This window comes from Rhododendron vialii, chromosome 7a (assembly GCF_030253575.1).
Source record: "Rhododendron vialii isolate Sample 1 chromosome 7a, ASM3025357v1".
Taxonomy (NCBI): domain Eukaryota; kingdom Viridiplantae; phylum Streptophyta; class Magnoliopsida; order Ericales; family Ericaceae; genus Rhododendron; species Rhododendron vialii.
Genome location: NC_080563.1, coordinates 12206163 through 12229479, shown reverse-complemented (window position 1 = coordinate 12229479; position 23317 = coordinate 12206163). Strand labels below are relative to the sequence as shown.

Sequence of the window (23317 nt, the reverse complement as noted above, 5' to 3'; positions counted from 1 at the left end):
GTTTTAGCATTTCTGTAAATTTGCTTATTTTTGTTCCTAGTAAATTTTCTTTAACTTCCGTTTAAAACAACTTTTTTTTTTTTAATTCATCTTAAGGAGAACTTAAAAAAGAAAAAGAAATTATAGACCGAACTTTGACAGAATTGAGAAAAGACAAAAATAAATCACAAAATTATCTGTTTTGAATTATTTTCCATTGATAACAGTTTCAAAATCTTTTATTAGTATCATAGTGTTTTTTAGGAGTAATTTATCTTAAAGTGGACCGATCACCTCAAGTGCACATGGGTTTGTTGAACACAACTAAAGTTAGATTAAATTTCATATTTTTATACTCTAGTAATCTCGGATTCCGAAGTAAACCGAATATGGTACGGAATCAACGGTAATCAAGCAAAAACATCCTCCTCAAATCAGGCAGGGGCCAGGGCCAATGATCATCCCATATTAATTCGGACAAATATAATTATTAACTAAAGAAAAGTGGGGCTCGGCTCGATCGGATGCCATAATCCGAAGTTTCCGAACCCTAATTCAAAGGAAACCCTACTAAACTCTGCCAGAAAAGAGTAGATTTCTCGTAAATCCAATTTTATTACATCATCTTGTGGCATCCCCACCTCAACGCCCCAGTCGCATGTGTTATGTTGAGCCCTATCAAGAAATATGACCTATGCCATGTATGATATCGCACCGTCTTTTTTCTTTTTTTTTTGGAAAATGTCAATCCGTTATACAATGAAGAAGCCCGAAGGCAATACACAGTACATCACAAAATACAGGATTGAACCAATACTAACACAAACTAGCTAGACGTGAGCACATGCCAATACTCAATTTTGATAACGCACCATCAAACTGAATTTTGATTCACAATACTCAATTTGAGAGCGGCCGGTGAATGAAAATTTATTAAGGAGGTCCCACTAGCTAAGGGAAGGAAAAGGCTTGGAAAAGAGTTTGATGTCAATTAATTTCACTAGGAAGTTTGTTTGATCATTAACTGCTAGATCCTGAAATTAGTTAAGGTATGCGTAAGATAACTCGGACATCCGGATATATAAAAAAAATAAAAAATAAAATGTTAGCTTCGCCTCCCTATGATAAAATTTTGATTACGTCCTAATGTTTCCTTGAGACGATTCCAAATTTTCAATGTTGGTTGAAATTGTGGGTATCCCATTATTAGAAAACCCAAAACCGATTTTCTAATCACATTCGGTTTTGTGTCCCAACAATTATACACATCCACCAAACTAAATTTAATATGTTTAAAAAAATGATTATCACACAGTTCACACTCCATTCTTTGATAAAAACACTCCATTTTTTGTTTTCCCATAATTTTTTTGTGTTTATTTTTTTATTAAAAGAAAAAAAAGAAGTGCATTTGTTAAAAAAGGAAATATTGGAGGAAAATTTTGTAATTTATACCCACTTTTTGCACTTTATGAGAGAATCTAAAAGTGACTCATCGAACTTTTTAGAAAATTTGTCTCCAAAATAGGAGTAGGGTCTCCACATTTGAAGAACCAAAGGCATTTGGAAGACTAAATATTTAGAAAGTATGATAAGTCCGTCCTACATTTTCTCATAAAATGTAAAAAATAAAAATAAATTATAGAATCTTTCTTTAATACTATGTCACATCTATTATCCATTTTTTTTTTAAGAGATCTATTTTCCATTTTGGATCTTAATGATGGATCGGAAATACAATGTCAGTGTGAACTGGCTACGGGCTGGCCCGGCACGCTCTTTTCCTCTCTCTCACTCAAACCCTCTCTCTAGATTTTTGTATCCAAATTTTTGGAAAAATTTCCCTTTTTCCTCAGCTTTCTTTTCTCCATGGCATGCTTACACACAGGATGATAGTACCAAAGTGGGCCAGACGCCGACAAAAGCTTCACTGTCACTCCCTCCAGCCAACCGTTGTGATCACACTCCGCTTTTTTTACTATGCCTAAGAAAACTGCACAACAAAAACTCTCTCTCTCTCTCTCTCTCTCATTCAGACTCAAGCCAGTCTCTAGTCCCTTCCTCTGCTATTTTTCTCTCCTCTGCTGTTGCTCTCATAATGTAAAATAGCCTAGAAAAAAAGCTACTACTTAAAATAGACTCTTCTTCTTCAAATTCAACCCCTGAAAACACTGATTAAATGGCTAGCTACATTCTCTCCTGGTTCTTTATCTACATTTGTCTCTTCACGAGCCTCTGTTTGGCTGATGACCCATTTGTCAACTACGATTTCGTTGTCTCTTACATTACTGCCTCTCCTTTGGGTGTTCCCCAACAGGTACGTTTACAGATCTCGTTTTTGCTCTATCTATTCTAGTTCCTCTCTGTTGTTGATATTTCCATCTGGGGTTCTATGATATTCATCTGAACAGATAATCGGTTAGCTCTAGTTTTTCGATATTTTGAAACTTTAGCTTCAGATCTGTAAAATGTGCTTAAAACTTCATGTGGGTTTTGGTTTATAGTTTCTGTTGTTGGGTTTTTGGAGCTTCATTAGTATTGGGTTCCTCGCTACGGTAATGTGATGTAAACCCTAATATATATCTATATGTGTGTGTGTACTCTTCTTCTTGGGGGGAGAGACGATCTTGTCCAACCACGTGTAACCGTGGTTATTTCTCGTGCTTATTTTGTGTGTGTGTGTTTGTGTGTATGTGTGTGTGGTTCTTTACTAAACAATAAAAATGGAGGGTTTATCTAGTAATGAAGAGCTAGTAGGGGTTTAGTTGTTTTTCTGAGCTACATTGCTTTTAAATGCAGGTTATTGCTATTAATGACAAATTTCCAGGGCCTATCGTTAACGTGACTACTAACAACAATGTAGTTGTCAATGTCAAGAACAAACTAGATGAGGACCTTCTCCTGACTTGGTAGGATTGCAGTAATTTTGTACTGATTTTATTGGGATTTTTTGTATTTTTGTTTTTGTTTTTCATTTATTTATTGACCTTGTGGGGTGTACAATTATTGGTTTGTTGTAGGAATGGTATTCAACAGAGGCGAGTTTCTTGGCAAGATGGGGTACTCGGCACTACTTGCCCGATTCCTCCCAAGTGGAATTGGACTTACCAATTCCAAGTTAAGGACCAGATTGGGAGTTTCTTTTACTTCCCGTCGCTTAACTTTCAAAGGGCCTCGGGTGGTTTTGGCGGATTTATAATAAATAATAGAGATATTATTCCAATTCCTTTTGCGACTCCAGATGGGGATATAACAATTTTGATTGGTGATTGGTACACTCGGAACCACACAGTAAGTGTTTGGTAAATTGTCAAAATTGACTTTGTTTTGGTCATATTGAAGCTGCATGTAAGGATCTTTTTTCGGGTGCAGGCTTTGAGGACAACCCTTAGTGCAGGCAAGGATCTTGGGATGCCGGATGGTGTCCTTATCAACGGGAAAGGCCCTTACCAATACAACTCTACACTCGTGCCTGACGGCATTGACTATGAAACAATTGATGTTCAACCAGGTTAGTATGTTTTAAAGTGTTCGTTTGTGAATAGTATACCGGAAATTTTAATGTTTCTTACCAAATGGATTAGTGTTTAATATGTCCCGGAACTTTGTCAACTAGAAGTTGAAATAGATTGGTTTTGGTCTCAGGCTCTGAATGAACTATAACCACCCTTGCAATGACATATTTATGCAGTGAACCTACCTTTGATAGTTTTATGCAATATATAGAAATAAACATTTTGACCTTCCATTATAGGCTGGGATGTGCATGCTTGTCTGTTTCTGTATGTTTTCAAGTAGACCACTATCTTGATGGAATTAAGTTTGCTATACTCGAGGTGTTTCTGAAACATGATTTATCTGAGATATCATGTTCTTTCGTACGAGCTTCAGCGATTGATTCTACTTTCCTGATGGGATTGGAATCTCGTGAACGCAAGTAGATGTACACAAGTATATCTAGAAAGAGCAAGCGGCCATATGATCCATAGGCATCGGTTTTCCTTTCCTCTTCTATTTTTTTCTTTCCATTCTCTGAAAATTGAAAACAAGCAAACTTTTGGGGTAATCATTCACCCTTGCAGTTAAGGGGGAGCAAATCTGTGGTGTGCTCAAAACTTCTAAACATTTATGGAAGAAACATGTTCATTGTTTTTTTGGTGTGTTCCTTTTATACTTGCTCAAAACTTCTTAACATAGAAGCATAAAAAGATGATTTATGAAAATCCCTAGGTGCTAGGAAATACATATACCGCCATGATGTACTACGTTTTATCAGAAAACTTGCTTGGGCTGCGATGGTGTACTATTACTATACATATGGTTGAAAAGAATTGTAGAGTGACTAGAGTCTTTCAGGGTATCCAAATTACCCTCTTCTCTGTCATTCGGAAGATGATGTTACGTTTATGGGCTCTAAATTCTCCTCTGTTAACCTTGCCTTTGCCATTCTTGGCAAATCCCTCTTGAAGTTGCCATCTCCTGTTCTTAACTTGTTTGCAGTTCGTAGCTTCTTTTATTTGTATACTATGATCTTTTTGGTCTTGAGATGTTTTTCTTTCATCCATTTTTACTTCCTCCTTTCGGTTCTTAATAGATTATGATGTGATATTGGCCAGGGAAAACATATCGTCTTCGTGTACACAACGTGGGGGTGTCAACTAGTTTGAACTTCAGAATTCAGAACCATAACCTGCTTTTAGCGGAGACAGAGGGATCATATACAGTGCAGCAGAATTACACTAACCTAGATATTCATGTTGGACAATCATATTCTTTCTTAGTAACCATGGACCAGAATGCAAGTAGCGATTACTACGTCGTAGCAAGTCCCAGGTTTGTGAATGAATCAATCTGGCAAAGAGTTACTGGTGTGGCCATCTTGCACTACTCAAATTCCAAGGGGAAGGCATCAGGCCCCCTTCCCGACCCACCAAATGACCAATATGACAAAACCTTCTCCATGAACCAGGCCAGATCGATCAGGTTTGTTGGCAAATTTTTTGATGCATTGGCCAATTAGTTAAGTGAACGAGTATATATTTTTCCTTCTATGTCTATATATTCTTTGAGATAATGATGTTTCTTCATTTCAAGCATAATGAGAACTTAAAGATCAGACACTTGCCTCTGTAAATTATGACTTGGCCAAAGATTCTGAATTAACCATTTAATCAAGGTATTGATTTGAGGGTCAGAGGGATTGCAGCTGAAAATGTGGAATAGTATATTTAACATGGGAAGTATTCACTGGGGAAAAAAATTAGTAAAGGAAACAAGAAGGTATGACATTGAGCAAATGTTGCAAAACTAGTGGATGGCCGTAAGATCTGACAGTGTTTTTAGTTTGAACCGATAAAATCTCTCTCTCTCTCTCTCTCTCTCTCTCTCTCTCTCTCTCTCTCTCTCTCTCTCTCTCTCTCTCTGAGTCGTTTGGTCAATATTGTGTGCAGGTGGAATGTGTCCGCCAGTGGTGCTCGCCCCAACCCTCAAGGCTCATTTCGATATGGCTCAATCAATGTGACTGAAGTTTATGTGTTGCAAAACAAGCCAGCGGTGACCATCAATGGGAAGAAGCGAACGACGCTCAGTGGGATCTCATTTGTCAATCCTGGCACACCAATCAGGCTTGCCGACCAATTCAAAGTGAAGGGAGCATACAAGCTTGATTTCCCCAGTAGGCCAATTACTGGACCACCCAGGATGGAGACATCAGTTATAAACGGCACATATAAGGGATTTATGGAAGTTATACTGCAAAACAATGACACAAAGATGCAAAGCTATCATGTGGATGGATATGCCTTTTTTGTGGTTGGGTAGGAATTGGCTTCCTTCATCCAAACTTCATCATATCTATCTTCCATGTGAATACACCTTTTTTTTTTTCTTTTTGGCAAGTTTGATGGGAGAACCAATATTTTAAATTAATTATTTGCAGGATGGATTTTGGGGAGTGGACGGAGAACAGCAGGGGGACATACAACAAGTGGGATGGTATTGCCCGCAGCACAATACAGGTAAGTCTTTTGATGACTTATTCCTCCGTAATGCTGGGAGCCGGGTTCCAGATTTGCATTCTCCATTGTGAGATACTCTACTACTATGCGGCCTCAGGATGTTTGTATTTAATAGCTACTTGCTGGCCCTTTGATGTTCTTTGCCTATATGGGAGGATCTGTCTTTTTAGCAGACGAAAAAAATTATAGTTTGGTGTCATATGGGAGGATCTGTTTTAGTATAATGACAATGCTAGCCCGCCCTACACTCTGATGTGGCCTCAACTCATGATAACCAGGCTGTCCACAATAGACATGGATAAAACTTCCTACTGCTACTTATGTCAGACCCCCAGACCCCAGTAAATTGTTATTTGACTGCTTTATGAACATATTCATATTGTATCATAAATAATTATAGGATGAGGGGAAAAAAGGTCATATCAAGCACCTGGATTTTGGAAGACAATCCTGCCTTTCCCTCTTGTTACATTTTCTTGAAACTGTTGTTCTGATGTCATGCTAGACGTAAAGTTTGCCAAACCATCTTCATCGTGTAACATTCATGTACATCCTGCTGATGCAACCATTTGAAAAAAAGAGGCGATTATTGGAAACATCCATGTATCCTTGTTTATTTACTAGGTATCTGACACGTGCCCTTCCTTTAGTTTTCCTGAACCTTTTTTGCTTCATTTTTTCCCTCCTGCTCTGCACAGGTTTTTCCAGGGGCGTGGACGGCAATCTTAATCTCGCTTGATAATGTTGGAGTCTGGAATGTGAGAACAGATAACCTCGACTCTTGGTATCTTGGTCAGGAAACCTATGTGAGAGTTGTCAATCCAGAGGTGAATAACAAAACGGAGTTCCCCATGCCAGATAATGCTCTCTTTTGTGGTGCCCTCAGTAAAATGCAAAAGTATGTATCAGACCCATCTGTCTCGATTTTGTCTATGTTTGAATTTCTATCAAGGTTAACTATCCTAACTTTGTATCTTTGATAAATTTTCAGGCCCCAAAAAATCTCTTCCGCAGCATCAATCATGGGAAGTACATCACAACTCTTATTCAATCTGGTGATGTTGATATCTACAGTGATTTCTATTTTGCGCTAAACCGGATGCTTCTGTGTTGCTTGCGGGAGCCTGGCTTGCCTAGTGAGTTTTGTGTTTGTGAGTGTGTAGGTGTGTGTAACTTTAGGCTTGTTCATACGAATCTTTGTTGATTTTCACGGACATTTTTTTGTTCCTGATGTACTAAATGCTACCTGGGATCATTGTTTTTTTGCTGGGATTTACGATTCTTTGATAACTTGTATTTCGATGTAGTGATGACAATTCATCAATTTTCTATATAATTTGACCAAAAACCCTGATCCTAGTTTCAACTCTCCAAATTTTGATATTGTATTCATGTATGTCTTGTTGCAATATTGGACTCGTGAAGTGCACATACCCTTTCTGACCGAGAACAACTTGTGAATCCTCTCGAAAACTTGCATTCATATGCCATGAATCTTCTTTTAGGATTTTACTCCGTAACAGTTACTGATAAGATTATGAAGAAACTTGTATAAGAACATCCACTTCCGTGAGGTCTCCTGTTTGTACTGCAAGTTAATTATTGCCATCAAGCTGTGTTTGAATCTTTGATATACCGGCGATTTGTGAAGAAACAGGGACCGTAAAAATTAAATTTTGAACAAAATGAGGGGCTCCGATCATTTTTGCGGGACCCGAAACGGGTCCAAAACGGATCTGTGCAAGCTGTTTGTACCAGTTTTGCTGTACCTCTAGCACGGCTCGTGAAGAAAAATGAAATGCAACAGTGCTACACAGACTTTTTCACACATATCATGCACAGATCATTGTGTAGGGCCCACTTTGGGTTCCACACAAACGATCCGATCCATTCATTAAATGTAAAATATTTTTTCAAGACCCCCCGCGAAAAAATCATCTCAATCTGATACTTAAAGATGCTCGATCCAATCATCTAACTTTTTATTCAGATTTCAGGATAATGAAAATTTAGATTATTGGATCAAGCACTTACAAGTGTCAAATTGAGCTCTTTTTTTTGCAAGAGCCTTTGAAAAAATATTTTACATTAAATGAACGGATTGGATCGTTTATGTGGGTCCCACAAGATGATCTGTGCATAATCTGTGTTGAAAAAGTTTGTGTAAACAGACTTACTGAAATGTTTGACTTGTCAAAAAAAAAAAAAAAAAAAAACAGACTTACTGAAAAGAAATTAATGTAGAATGAAAAAATAGCTTCAAGTCACATGCTTAATTAGTAGAGCATGGAGAGGGATTCTATCTAAAGATCAAGTTACGCGCCAACCTTGTAATTTGTTCCAAATGCATGTGTCCTATTTCATTGTTACTAATTATTTTGGTCGGACACGCTGGAACACACTAGGACATGTGCGTTAGGAATGCAAGTTTAAGAAGGTCGGGCGATTCAAAATGACTGTGAATGCCTAGTTCTTGACTGCTGCTGCTGCTACTTGTTTAGTGATTGCTAGATTATTTTATCAAAATATCCTTAACGTCCCTAGTATTTCCGCACTTGATTGAAATACTGTTTTTTGTTTCATGCATAGAACTTGGAATTTGCCTTCAATACATTGCTTAATGTTCCATGTGAATCCACACCACAAATGAAAAACTTTTCCAATTGATGGTAGTTTGGTATGGCCATTCCTCGAGAATAAGAGCTATTAGGTGCAGTCTTAGCTGGATCCTCATGGGATCTTTACTTTAACGCGTTTTCATCTCTCTCTCTCTCTCTCTCTCTCTCTCTTGTGTGTGTGTGTGTGCCACTTATCCTGTACTGCATCATTCATAATCCCCCACATGCACCCTGGTCTGGACCACCACATGCACCTCCAGGCTCCAATATGCCTCGCTTTCCTTTCTCTTTTACTTTCATCAGTTTCATAAGCTTTTAAAAAGCGGGTCAACTGTCATTTATTTCCGTCATCACGCGAGGATTTGAATTCGAGGATGGCGAAATTTGAAGGAAAAAAAAAAAGAATTTTGGCATTCCAGTTTTAGCAACCGATACTCCACTTTGTGTCTTGATAATGTGAGAAAACAAAACTAAAAGTGGAATGTCAAAATCACATTCCAAAAAAAAACCCACCTAAATCTTTGTTAATACCTACAAAAGTAAAAATAGGGAAATGATATTGGCACTTCAAAAATTGATGCAGACACTCCAAAATCAGTGTAACTCCAAAGTCACTTTCCTTTGTTTTTTGGAGTGTCTGCATTAATTTTTGGAGTGTCAATATCATTTCCCTAAAAATATTGTAGTTAATCACAAAAAAGAGAAGAAGAAAGGTACACATACTGTATGGTTAGTCCTGAAAAATTATACAATGCTTGTGAGGCACCACCATGTGTTGCCTCAGGCCTCTCCTCAATCATATATTTCTGTGGGATCCGGGATTAAATATGGAAACCCCACCACAATGTGCGGTGGGGAGAAACTTAAGACACCGCCGTATGGGGCTCTAATGACACTGAATAATCTCTTGGTTAATCATAGATCCATCGACATAGAACAAAAATAGTTCAACGTTTTGACAAAATGATGATAGTCGACGTTTTTTCAAATCTTGGGGAAAAGTGGATTGGAGTTAGTTTTTGATGATTTTCACACTTCCTTTCTACGATCAATACTCTCTTTTTTTGTCTTGTTGCACATGAAATTACAATGTTGCTCTTGGATGTGTGAAAGTGTATTGGAAAAAGGGCAATATAATAAATTTATGTGGATAAAAACAAAAAAATGAGAGTGAATCGTAAAGAAAAGAGTGAAAATCACTCACCTCGGTTTTCATAGAGAAAAAATGTGGGACAGGAGAAGGGAGCACGTAGTATAGTACTCCATCTGGCCTCTGTCCCAATTTTATTATTTTTTTTGGAAGTTTGTGTCACTTTTTAATTGATTATATCTTGTAATTTATAATATTTTATGTGATTTCGAAAACATTGTATTATAAAACTAATTGAGATCTATCAAACAAAATTCATCTTCGATATGAAATTTATTACAGATTTAAAGATATAACTAATTTTTTATCCGATTAAAATAGAATGTGGAACAATTAAATTAGGAAGGAGGGAGTAATATTTTTTGAGCACACGTAGGATAATAGGAATGAAGGAATGCCACTCTTTTTAAAGCCTCAAAGCAAGAATCACACTAGACCTCCTTAACTAGTTAGAATCACACTAGACTCCCTTAAAATATGGCCTAAAGCTATTGTCGTTATAACTTTTTTGGGCCCAGTTTCTGTCTGCTTGGGAGAGAGGACTGAAGTGGACAGGCCCACTTAGGACCTTTTTCATTTTCTAGGCTGTGGATCAATTATGAAAAAATGGAGTAAATGATTTGATACGTTTTTTTTTCCCGGAAAAGTGGATGGTAGTATTGATTTTAAAATGTCTTGTAATACGCTTTTTTTTCCCGGAGACAAATATGATGGTTCTCCAAAGTTCAATATATACACCGGAGCGTTACAAAAAAAAGGGGAAAATGACGGCCAATGAAGTGTTTTGATAATTAATACCCGTCAAGGACATTTTCAGCAATAACAAATATTCTCAGTATGTCCTTGGCGGATATTAATTATCAAAACACGTCCTGGGTCGTCATTTTCTCAAAAAAAAAAAAAAGTGTATATATATATATATATAGATACACACACAAAAACACATACACACACAGAGGAGCCTAGGAAATGAATACATCGTCTTACCAAAATGGGCCCAATAACTAGCTCACCAAACCAAACTGAAAGCAGTCCAGTCCAGTCCTCCATCCCTACTGGACTGAGACATCGACCCTTTCCACTCTTAGGTATTGAAGTGAGAAAAGGAAATCACACCCCGTTCCATTTTCTCAAATAAGTACTTAAAAAATAAAGATATATTTTTAAGTTTAAAAATAATAGACTTTCAAAAATAATTTTTTAATTTTTTTTGCAGGGCAGACAAGATCTATATTGCATATTTTTTTATTTCAATAAACCTACTATTTTTAAACTTGAAAATTGCAAATAAGTACTTATTTTTTAAGGACTAAAAGCGGAACGGGGCACTACTGTTACTTTGATATCTTTTTTTTTTGGGTGGAATGGGCAAGAAATACATTAATGATAACGATATTACAATCTATCATGTCCATCTAATATAACTAAAAGACTTATTCCACACGAATAAGACAAACAACACAACCAAATCAAATGAAGGTTAAACTGTTACTTTGGTATTAAAACTTCAGGGTTTTGGGGACTTTTATGGCTAAACCCACTTCATAGGAACCATCATTTAAATTGAGGTACTCCCTCTGTTCTGATTTATTTGACCACTTTTTGACTTTGGTTTGTTTCAATTTGTTTGTCCGTTTGACTTGTAAATGTATAAAATTTTCTTTTTGCCCTTACTTTTTCGAAAATAAGTAATTTTTCAAAAAAGTTGAAGGTTGAACAATGAAAAATAAACTACTTTTAGGTGTAACCATTATGCTCTCTAAATAAATTGGATTCAATCCCAATATTATACAAACAAATTGGCACGGAGGGAGTATTAATTAGTCCATGTCAATAGCTGTGTCAAATTATGTTTTAGAATGTTAGTTCTAACAGAAAACACTACACTCAGCGATTCAAACTTCAAAGGGGTTCTTAAACAACACAAAGTTGCAAGTGGAGTGAAGTGCAGTTGGTGCCTCCCTTATACTCTCATACACATGGGCGGGGTTCGATTCCCGTAAGCACGCATCCCCCTCCCCTAGGATAGAGTAGATTATGATTAACGAATGACAAAAAAAAAAAAAACCACCAAAGTTGGTGGTTGTTTTTCCCGATAATTCGAGATGTCTGGGTCAACTTCCACACTTACTAAGGTTAAAGTGGTCTTTATAAAGGATAGCCTTCCCCGTTGATTACTGGCTTCGTGGTTTTAAAATATGGAAACAGCTTCAAGCTAGGCTATTAAGTTGCGTAAAAAATTAACCTTTCCTTGAGTTGGCGTTGGCACAACGTACAGTTAGGTCGCCCTATTAATAGGACTTTGGTTACATGCAATTTTGAGATAAGGAAACTATCGTGTCTTTGTTTGCAGAGGTGAGGCTACGCAAGTACGTCCCTTTTCAAAAACCGTGGTGGCAGAAGCATCGGGCTCCGTTAGCCTATATATAGTTTTTCACCCTTGTAACTTGTTATACATTATTAAAGTTTTCGCGCATCACTTTGAAGTAGTACTAATTATAAGGCGAATATTGTTTCAAGACAAATTGATGTTGTCATGGTAATCTTTTTTTTTTTTTTTTTTGCTAAGCATTGTCATGGTAATCTTAGAAAACACAGACATATACATACAGACATCTATTGATATAAATAAAGAATATTGACCACAGAGACGGATGTATGTTGGGGCATATGAGGGCCACAATCTCCGCGTTGTTTCGGATTTTTTTATTTATTTATAAACAATTAAATATTATTTATTTATTATTTGTTAAGAACACCTAGATATTGTACTTTGTATGAAATGTTGTTTAGACATTTTAAATGCTTTAAAAATGTGTTTGTTTTGGTCCCAAACCTTAATTTCTCTCTCAGCATACGGTCTCTCATAAGTTTTTCTTCCATTATTAATCTAATTTCTCTCTCTCTCTCTCTCTCTCTCTCTCTCTCTCTCTCTCCACTCATTAACTAAAAAACCTTCCTCAAAACTTAAACCAAACAAACTATTAGATTTTCGAAATTTGAAATTTCAAAATCTTGTCTTTCATGGTTTGACCCCTGCGTTTATAACATCCTGGTTCCGTCCCTGATTGACCATGAATGCTAATGAGAAGGAAGAACAAATAATAACATATATACCTTACGTACGCAATAGATAGGAAGAAGCTACATATACAGGTGAGAAATGTGAAACATTAAAAGGTTGATGTTTTTCAAGCAAAAGTACACGAGTTAGAAGGACTAGGATTTACATGCCTGCTAGCAAAGCATAAACACTCTAAAAAGAGTAACATAACTAATTGGCTCTCTACTAGCTAGCATTTGAACCTCAAGCCCTTAAGAGAGAGAGAGAGAGAGAGAGAGAGAGAGAGAGAGAGGCAGCTCCCCTAGTCAGTAAGGAGAGATACCCACATTTGCAGAAGCAAAGAAACCATCTTTCATAAGGACATCTCCCTCCTACACAAAAGAATAACAAAAACAAACACAATTATGATAAACATAGGGAAGTGAATTTCAGACCATTTTGCACGAATTAATATGTTTCAATATTCTTTATTATTTACCAAAAATTTCAAACGTCATCTTATTTGTGAAAGAAGTGGTTTAACAACCAGTAAATAATTAACAAGGTAATAAATGGAATTTAACATAATAAGTAATAACCTAGTGGTCTTAAACAAAGGGTCCAAATAATCACCAGCATTGGAATTTTTTGGTACCTCCATTTCTATGCAGTATCAAATAAATAATCATCCAGAAGTATCATCTTATCTTTGGTACAATAGTTTTGCGTGATCCTGCAGCTAAAATTGTCCCGAAGCAGAGAGAGCAAAGTACATCCATTGATCACTTTTTTTTTTTTCTTTTTCTACTAAGTGAACCAAGCTAAAATGTGCACTGTTCATTAACAGTTTTTACTCGAAATTTGTCGTCTAACTTGGTGCACTTGCTGTGAAGGGAGGGAGAGCAAAGTACCTGTTGACGCACGGTAGAAGTCTTCTTCACTGTCTGATCAGGCATGAGACCAAAGTGAATGTGTGGAAAGTGGGCCCACTGAGAAATAATAATAATATAATACATACCCATAAAAATGGACAAATGATCAGTGAACAAAACTAAACGTTAATAGTAACTCAGAATTGGAGCATATATGGATAATGAGAAGAAACCTAATATGAATGTAATTTTTATTTATTTATTTCTTGGGATGGGATGGGATGGGATGATCATACATTCTTGGCAGCAGCACTGAAGGCCTCCCTGTGACTAATATCTGGATTTCCTGCTTTAATTCGTTGGATCTCCTCCCTGATCAATAATAACAAATCAATTAATAGACGTCATGACCTCGATCTCTCGTTTATGATCAGTTGCTTCTTCATTTCATATGTACTTACTTTTCTTTTGTACAAAAAAAGAAGTACTTTTCTTGAAAGTTTAGCTCCCCTACATATCGTATCATAATATTTATTTATATTAAACTTTTCATAACTTTACATAAATTAAAACCATTCTTCCTGTAGTTCATAAAAATCCGAATATCGGCAGGCAGCAACAACAATAATGTTAAAAATCAAAGCGGATTTCTTATAGAGATGTACTTTTTCCCCGAGGAAAACCTTGTATCTACGAAACGAATTCGGAATGAGACTCACAAATTAATGAAGTTAGTTTGATAAATATGCAAAGATTAGGGTACTACTTAATTATAAGGGGAGCTTTAGCATGCATTGTTATTCAACTAGTATATAATTAAATATACCCATATATTTGGATCAAAAAACAGAGAGAGGGAGAGTGAAAGGGAGGGATGAGATGAGATGAGATGAGATGAGAGTAGTAAAAAACTCACTTGATGAATCGGTTGTAGGCGGAGGGGACTCTCTGTCTTTTCTCCGGAGCTGCATGCCAACAGACGCAAACTTCAAGTAAATTCATAGCTACGACTGTATTACTGTATGACTTGTTCGCTTCTTTTTGCAGTTCTGATTTTTTCTTTTACTACTCTTGCAACTGTCACGTCATCATCATTTCTCTCGTGATTTCTGCCCTTCGTGGCTTCTGCAATCTCTCTCTCTCTCTCTCTCTCTCTAAACAAACAAAGAGTACCTTCGTTCTGAAATTTTGGATTTGAATTTGTAGGCAATGATTGTAAAAAAAAATAGATTAATGAATGAAAATATATGTGATAATTAGAGAGAGATAAAGAAAAAAATGAGATTAAAAATCATAAAGAAATAAGAGTGTAGACAACAAAAAAGGGAATGTGAATATCAATTTCCTTTCCAAAATGTCTTTAATGAAAGTGATCTCGTTTTTTCGAGACATTAAATTGATCGGGAAATATTGATCCCAAAGTAGTTTAGGTTAGGGCGTTAGGGTTCTGGTTGATATGTGCTAAATTATGCTCGCACAAAATTACTATAAATTAATTTCCCATTCTTTTTTAGCACCTTGTTTCAAAAGTAATTCCTTTGGAAAAAAGAGCTGTGTAAAACAACCGAAAGTAAAGTTTTGTTCAGGGAACAAACAGGCCGGATGAAATGATAATATGTATGCCGTAAAATCTCACGTCTGTTCACGACTGGCGGCCTTGAAATCCCATCAAGTCCTCCTCGAACCGGTGGGCAAAAATCCCCGGGGTTGGCCTGGTTGATCTGGAAGTTAGGGTTAGGGTTTGTGATCTCCTCCTGCAACAAATTATAATCCTCAAATAACAATAGAAATAATAATCTTATTTATAAAAAAAAAATAGTACTATTCGAGAATTAAAAGAGTCTTATAATTCTCAAATACCCAGAAAATGGAGTTACTCCAAGAGCAAAGTTTAAAAGACTAGATTCAACTAAGAACAAATTCACCAAATTAAATACGAGTAAAATTCGTGATATTTAAAAATTTAAACTAAGAAATATAATTAGGGCACCACCAGGCACAAAGGGATATATATGATGTTCATCAATGAACCGAACTCGGTTAATGTTTACCAAAAGATTATGGGGATTAGGAGAGAAGAAAGAGTGAGTGAGATGAAGCTGATTTGCATTCGAAGAAGGAACAAGGAACCCAGCTCGCATGGTCACAGGGAGGAGATTTGTGCAGTGGCCGCATCGGACCGTGACGGTCTTGAACAAGCTAGTGCAAGGAACACTCACCTGTTAATTCCATAAAAAAACACACAATCAAAATCATCATAAAAAAACACTCATGACCTGATCAAAAAAGGAAAAAGAAACCCTAGCAAAAAAGATATGATAAATAATTGAAAATGGGTGGAGGAGGGAAGGAAGAGTGGAAATCAATACAGCAAGGACGGTGTCGCAGAGGGTGCAATGGACGTAGCAGAGCTGGTCGGAGGAGGAGGAGTGGGGAGGGAGCTGATGGTGGTCCAATGACAAGTTGGAAGATGATGAAGAGGAGGAGGAGGACATCTCTCTCTCTCCCTTTGATTCCTTTAGAAATTGATTGGGTGTATGATTTGATTTTGATTTTGATTTGATTGACTGATGGGCGGATGACAGATTAACCGAGTGCCTTGGATCTGCCTTTTGTGAAAGAAATAAAGGGGGCCGGGTTTCGCAGAGGAAGCAATCAAGAGAGAGAGAGAGAGAGAGAGAGTGTGTGTGTGTGTTTCAGTAAGAGAGGTACGGTCATACTGCATAGATATTTTGGTATATAAAATGAAAGTGCTAGTATGGTACTACCTCGGTCCCAATTTAATTATTACTTTTGAAAGTTTGTACCATTTTTTTTTCAATTGATTACATATTGTAATTTATAATATTTTAGGTGATTTTAAAAACATTGTATTATAAAACAAATCGAGATCTATCAAACAAGATCCATATTTGATATAAAATTCATTATCAATTTAAAGATATAACTAGTTTTTTTATCCAATTAGAATAGAACTGAGACAAGTAAATTGGGACGGAGGGAGTATCTTGTCATGCCGAAACCAAAGTTAAGGTCATACTCTTGTAAGTGATGTTAGGTGTATGTTTAACCCAATAACAAACTTGTCCAACCAAATATGAGTTTCCAATACACAACCAACCCCTCATTAGATATATAATTTTAGTTGATCGAGCCAAAACTTTTTTTCCCCCTTGGAAATGTCACTTTATTTGTCTTTTTTTAATAGGGTCCAGTATACTAATTTGGATAAATTATTGTTTGCCCCCTCTAACTATGGATCCAGGGACACTTTCCCCTCTTTAACTAGTTTTTTAAAACTTAACCCCCTTTAAGTAATGAAACCCTTGTTCCGTCTGACTTCTGTAACGGAAAGGCATAAAGTTACAAAAATGCCCTTCATGAAAACAAGAATTTACAAGGGCTAAAGAGCCATTTCTCACTAACCCTTAAACTCAATTTGGCCTTGGCATAACATCAGCTACAACAATAGAACCACCAACAGCTATGTACCCAAAAAAAACAACAGCAGCTTCTCTTTCAACAATTCAAACAACAACAGCAGAAACAACATCATCTTTAATAGCAACAATCAGCCATCTCTTGTTTCCCTTCCAACATTGACACCCACCTTAGGCCTCTCGGCCTTCCGCACCTTTCCTTCAACCCCCAATAACAACATCAGCAAACCCCCAATCTTAACCCTAAACCTAATTCTATTCAGTAGAATCAAAACCCTAACTCGAATCCACATTAGCAGCAACAGCTAGGGAAGGAAATTCGAGCACAACCCACGTCATCAATTACCTTTTGCATCTCAGAAATCTTGTTCTTCATTTCTTGAATTTCTGTCTGTTTCTCTTCATCTCTATGGAATTGCAGCAATGCCTAGGTTGTTTTTGTCTTAGAGGTCTTCAATGGTGCAATTCCCCACAACGACAGTTTATTGTTGCATAGTCACTACAGTACATCTGGGCCGAATTGCTTGAAGCTTCCATTGAAACCCAGAGAGAGAGAAAGACGGATGTACAAAAAGAGAGTTGGGGGGGGGGGGGGGGGGGTGACTTTACGATCTAATTTTCTGTTTTTGTGAAGGGCATTTTGTAACTTTACGCCTCTCCGTTATGGAAGTTAGATGGAGCAAGAGTTTCATTACTTAGAGGGGGTTAAGTGTTAAAAAAATAGTTAGAGGGGATAAAGTGTCCCCGACCCATAGTTAGAGGGGGCAAACAATAATTTACCCTATTATTTTGAGTTGTCCTTGTTAAGTGTCCATTTTGTAAAGTTAGTAGGTAAAAATATATACATTTTCATTTTTTCCCTTAAAAGTAGATTCCATTTTTAAAAATTAATGAGTAAAAATGTAACAATGATGTCTTCATAGAAGGTAAGTAGGAAAAATGAGATAAAAATTTATATGAAAGGTGTAAAAATGTTACCTCATTAACAAGTTGAAGTTACAAAGCTGAATACTTAAAAATGAATGGAGGGAGTAATATTTGTTACGGGTTATTAGTCTTAAGATGCTATATTTTGGCAAAAACATACTACATATGGTAATGTTTATGTGCCTCCCTACACTTGACTTGGATGAAATTGGGGGATAAAAACACAAGGTATTTCCAAGCCATTGCAAATAACAGGTTTCGGAGGAATATGGTGGGCTCGATAAAGGTGAATGATAGAGTTCTTGAGGATCCCATGGAAATAAAAGCTGCAGCCATTGATTATTTTAGTGATAACTTTAAAGAGGAGAGAAAGCTCAGACCAATGCTGGGGGGAGAGCTCCCTAGAGTTCTAAATCAAGCCACTTCTAGCCAGTTAAATGAAGTTTTTGAGGAGGGGAAATCCTTGCGGTTTTGAAGGACTGCAGCAGTATCAAGGCTCCGGGCCCGGATGGCTTCAACTTCTCGTTTGTTAAAAAAGGGTGGAAGTTTATGAAGGAACTGCTACTGCAATTCTTCTCTGAGTTCTACTCCGGTTGCAAGCTCTTTAGAGGCACTTAACCTTTATAACTTTAATTCCGAAGGTTGATTGCCCTAGGTCTTTAAAGAATTCCGTCCCATATGTATGGTAGGTTGGGTTTATAAGGTGCTTGCAAAAGTTCTAGCTAATAGACTCAAATGCCATTTACCTCCTCTTATCGGTGAATCCCAAGCTGCGTTTATTAAGGGCAAACAAATTTTGGATGGTGTTCTTATAGCAAATGAGGTTATTCATAGGTGGAAAAACAGCTTTCAGGGAGGTCTGATCTTGAAAATTGATTTTGAGAAAGCCTATGATTGTGTTAATTGGGGATTTTTACTTGACTTATCCACAAAATTGGGCTTCGGGGAGAAGTGGTGTGCTTGGATTAAGGAGTGTATGTCCACGGTGTCCATATCCGTACTGATAAACGGCTCCGCTTCAAAGGAATTCCAAATTCAGAAGGGCATTCGTCAGGGGGATCCTCTATTTCCATTTCTATTTAATATTGTTTTTGAAGGGCTCAACATTTGCTAGAAAGGGCGAGGGATCTGAACATCATTAAAGGGGCTAGAGTTGGACTGAATGGAGCAATTGGGATCTTAGTTTCTCACCTCCAATTTGCTGACGACACGATTATTTTCTGCAATAATGATAGGGAGGAGTTGGCTAATATCAAAAGAATTCTGCGATGTTTTCAACTTATGTCAGGATTAAAGATAAACTACTCCAAAAGTTCTTTGTGTGGGATTAAAGTGAGCCACCAGGATGTTACTTCCCTTGCTATGATTATGGGATGCAAAATTGATCACTTGCCAATCAAGTACTTGGGGCTGCCATTGGAAGCTAATCCAAAGAGAATCAAAACATGGGATCCAGTGGTTGAAAGGATGGAAAAAAGGCTAAGAAATTGAAAAATCCAAAGAGAATCACTATTGACTAGGCCAACACAAGCAAGAATCTGGAGTGTTTCCACTAAGAAATAAGTTGTTAACAACTTTTGATTTTGTTCTTATTTAAAAAAATTTCACATATGTTAGTTTTGTGCCAAACTTTTATATATTATAGTTTGTCTCAATGAGAGGAATTGAAAAAATAAAAAATTATAACTTTTACACATGTATTTTGTGAAACATCCAAAAAAAAAAAATCCAAAAAGCTTTTTTTTGTTTTTGTTTTTCTTGGATATTTCCCAAAATATACTTGTGAAAAAGTCATAATTTTTTACATATCCGGTTTTTTTTATGAAATGAATCAATAATCTCCAAAAATTAAGTGCAAAACTCACAAATGCAAAAAAAAAAAAAATTGAAAAAAAACAAAACAAGAAAAAACCTAAAATCTTAGTGTAACTTAGCCGGAACTTTGACCTTGTTCGGTTAAGGATTTTGATTTTGGATTCTAATAATTATCCTATTTCTCTTTAATTATTACTCTCACTTTTTCCTTTCTATCTCTCTCCAATCATTACTCATATTTTCAATTATTACTCTATGTCTGTCTACATTCATTAATTACAAATCCAATTCAAAATTCCAAAACGAATGGGTTTTAGAGACTCTAATGACAGGGGACGACTACAATGCCAACTCTTCAAATTCTGCGGTAATTAATACTCTTTCAGTCCCAAAATGGATGACAATTTTTTGAAATTCGTATCATTTTTCATCGCTTATATCTTTCAATCTCTAATATTTTTCATAAGTTTGAAAATTTTGTATAATAGAACTAATCAAGAACTATTAAATAAGATTCATATTGTCTATTTTTTGAGATCTATCTTGAAAGATATAAAAAATTAAAATTAACACAAATATCAAAAATTGACATCTAATTTGGGACGGAAGGAATAAGTGTCATGGTGGGCATTTATATGGCCAATAATATCGGCACAATATGGTACGAAGGAAAGAGAACATGTGTGGTTGGCATTCCCCATGAGAGAGAGAGAGAGAGCGCATGGGGGAGAGGAGCGAGAAAGGGACGTTTGCATGGGAGGTGATAAAGCTTCCGCTCATTCACCTGTTGTTTTCAAAGTTAAGATATGGCTTTTGGAACCACTTATGCATACAGCTACCCCCACTGCACAGGTAGGTCTCTCTCTCTCTCTCTCTCATGACCCCCCGGGCAAATACAAATGAGCCCTATCTGATCAGATCAGATCCTCCAACTCCCTCTACCTCTCCGTCTCCTTAGGGTTCTTACAATCATAACTTTATCATCACCTACACATGATGAATTTTCTCACACCAAGAAAACTGTAATCTGTATTTATTTTTGTTGAACAAAAGTGTGTACTGTAATTAATACGACTCATAAGTGAAAAGCTTTCTTTTTACATTATGATTTGACCACTCTATCAGTAAAAACAAGGCCAGTTGACAGCTTCGGAGTTGCCACCTGTTTTCCTTTCCTTGATTTTAGGGAACGGGTCCTCTCCGGCCCAAATTAAGGTTGACTCGACGAGACCGTCCATGTATAAACCGTTCATTTCTATAATGAATGGTCGGGATTTGTTGAAAAACTTTTTCATGTAAGCGAAAAGTTAACGATTTCATGAAAGAGTTTTTGAACAAATCCGAATTGTTGCTTAGGCCAATGAACGGTCGCGATATGAACTATCTCGTTTAATCCAAAGATTTGGAGCGGAGATGATGCAGATCCAAATTTTACCTCTCCATGCATATGTAATGTATTTGCTGATTTAGGCCTCCACTAAAAAGGGCCGGTCCTGCGATTATCGGTTCCCGAGGCGAATTTGTATAATGGGTCCTATGTATTTATGAAGAAACTAAAGTAACAAACAATTGAGAATAGTTTTACAAATGAACAGTGCGTTTTTTTTGGGGTTGTTGTTGCTGCTTCATATTGAGTTAGAATATGATTGAAACTTGAAATTAGAAGTCCGATCGAAGTAATGTGATCGCAATTAATCCCTTAGATAAACTATTTTTGAACCGGTTGTAGCATCCCCATAAATATATATCGGAGCGGTTTCGGGGACCCTTAAAAAAACCCTCCAAGTTTCCGATCGAATTTTGATGATCCAAACCGTTCAATATAATCAGAACGTGATTTTAAAAGTACGCGCATTTGAAAAAACGAAATGGTTTCTTCAAGTTGTGTCTAACTTATTTTTTCTAAGAGGAAAACCTTTTTACAGCGGAGCCGTGAATATACTTTACGGCGCTCAATTGCGCGCATCTAAAAGTGTTTTGAACGGTCCGAATTTTTAAAAAAAACTATTCGCTGGAAGAAATTTTTTTAAATTTGAACTATTAATTACCGAAACGGACGGCTGAAATGGAGACTCCGCTGTGAATAAGTTTCTCTCTTTTTCTAAAATAAATGTACTCCGATGACCGATCATGTACTTATTGATTTCCAATCGCCATAATATTTTAAATTGTTTAGCTAACCGAAACAAAGTTGGGAACGGCCACCCCCAAAAGGACTCATAGCAGGCTTTGTACAGTGATTGCTTCGCCACTTTTGTACATACAAAGCTAAGAACGCATGCATGCCATTCTGGCTGTCACCGTAAATTGACAATTCAATTTATTTATTTTGGTGGAATAACTATTAATCACACATTGTTAATTTTAAGAAATAGATTATATAAATAACGTTATCATATTAATATCAGTTTCCTATTTGGAAATAAGCCCAAAATTGGTTTTGTCTTCTGATAAAATTTTTATTGTATACTAAAATCGTTTTACGAAAGTTACAAATAAGATTAGAGTCTAACCTCGTGTGAACTATAGGAGAGATTCAGTGGGCCAGAGGACTGCCTCCGCCTAATTCTTTGACCTATAAGAGTCTGACCTCGTGTTAACTAGTGATTAAAATCCGGTTGTCCTGATAGTCAAGACCTGAAACTTAGAAATTTGCTCCCTATTAAGATTTCATGTTCAAAATTTTTCAAGTGTTATCAACTCCTTTCAAGTCATACATAAATCAGTTAGTTGACTCTCTCGAAATGCTCTTAAATTACTAAGGTGAGATTACGGAGTAAAAAAAAAACCTTTGATTGGTACAGTACTGAAGACTCGAGCCTTAAGGAAGTCTGGACTCTACTAGAAGTACTAGTCCCTACACAAGCCAAAATGGGCTTGATCGAGTCAGATCCAGTAGATTTGCACCTTGGTCCCCCACAGCAATTCTCCCATGCCCTCAAAGTCACGTTTCGCGTAGAGAGCTGGAGCATGAGCCTGACAGCGTTTTTAAAACGCATCACAATCAATGAAGATTGAGAATGTGAGTATAGTGCGAGAATCGAGAGCGAAAGTGCATGACGTTTTGAAGAATTATGTGATTAAGGTAAGTCATTTGCCGACATAATTGAGATTAATGTTGTGTTTAGATGAATTTTTGATAAATTTTGTAGGGTTATGAGTAGAGTGAGAAATGAGAGTAATTATTAGAAATAGAGATAATGATTCGGGACGATTCAAGGGACACCCAAAAAAATACAGTACCTAAAAAAACATCTCAAATCTCAATCTCATAATTCCCGTTCAAATTTTTATGATCCGAACTGTTCAATGTGTGCAGAATGTGATTTTAAGGGTGTTCGTGAGAAATTAGCAAAAAAAATGACAGGCAAAGGCTTGATTTGAGCAGTTTTTATTTAAACCGTTCAATAAAAAACTGTTCGAAATTGTTCCGATCAAGCCCTTCCCAGTCATTTT

At 36.6% G+C, this 23317-nt stretch overlaps 3 protein-coding genes across 3 annotated transcripts; 2 read left to right on the top strand and 1 right to left on the bottom strand.

Annotated features, from left to right (window-relative positions):
* Positions 1 to 1797: 1797 nt before the first annotated feature.
* Positions 1798 to 7355, top strand: LOC131331974 (monocopper oxidase-like protein SKU5). Its single transcript, XM_058365955.1, has 9 exons — positions 1798 to 2296; positions 2779 to 2888; positions 3000 to 3270; positions 3352 to 3490; positions 4596 to 4962; positions 5430 to 5795; positions 5918 to 5996; positions 6695 to 6894; positions 6988 to 7355. Exons 1-9 carry the CDS (start codon positions 2159 to 2161, stop codon positions 7088 to 7090), a joined length of 1773 nt encoding a protein of 590 aa, XP_058221938.1. The 5' UTR covers positions 1798 to 2158; the 3' UTR covers positions 7091 to 7355.
* A 5543-nt stretch (positions 7356 to 12898) lies between these two features.
* Positions 12899 to 16390, bottom strand: LOC131331976 (axial regulator YABBY 1-like). Its single transcript, XM_058365958.1, has 7 exons — positions 16049 to 16390; positions 15731 to 15898; positions 15316 to 15433; positions 14596 to 14644; positions 13976 to 14051; positions 13719 to 13796; positions 12899 to 13199 (listed from the first exon to the last, which is right to left on the bottom strand). The coding sequence occupies exons 1-7, from the start codon at positions 16172 to 16174 to the stop codon at positions 13134 to 13136; spliced, it is 681 nt and encodes a 226-aa protein (XP_058221941.1). The 5' UTR covers positions 16175 to 16390; the 3' UTR covers positions 12899 to 13133.
* Positions 16391 to 18314: 1924 nt separating this feature from the next.
* On the top strand, positions 18315 to 19537 carry LOC131332660 (uncharacterized). Its single transcript, XM_058366958.1, has 4 exons — positions 18315 to 18514; positions 18602 to 18687; positions 18736 to 19000; positions 19144 to 19537. Exons 1-4 carry the CDS (start codon positions 18315 to 18317, stop codon positions 19535 to 19537), a joined length of 945 nt encoding a protein of 314 aa, XP_058222941.1.
* The last annotated feature ends 3780 nt before the right edge of the window (positions 19538 to 23317 follow it).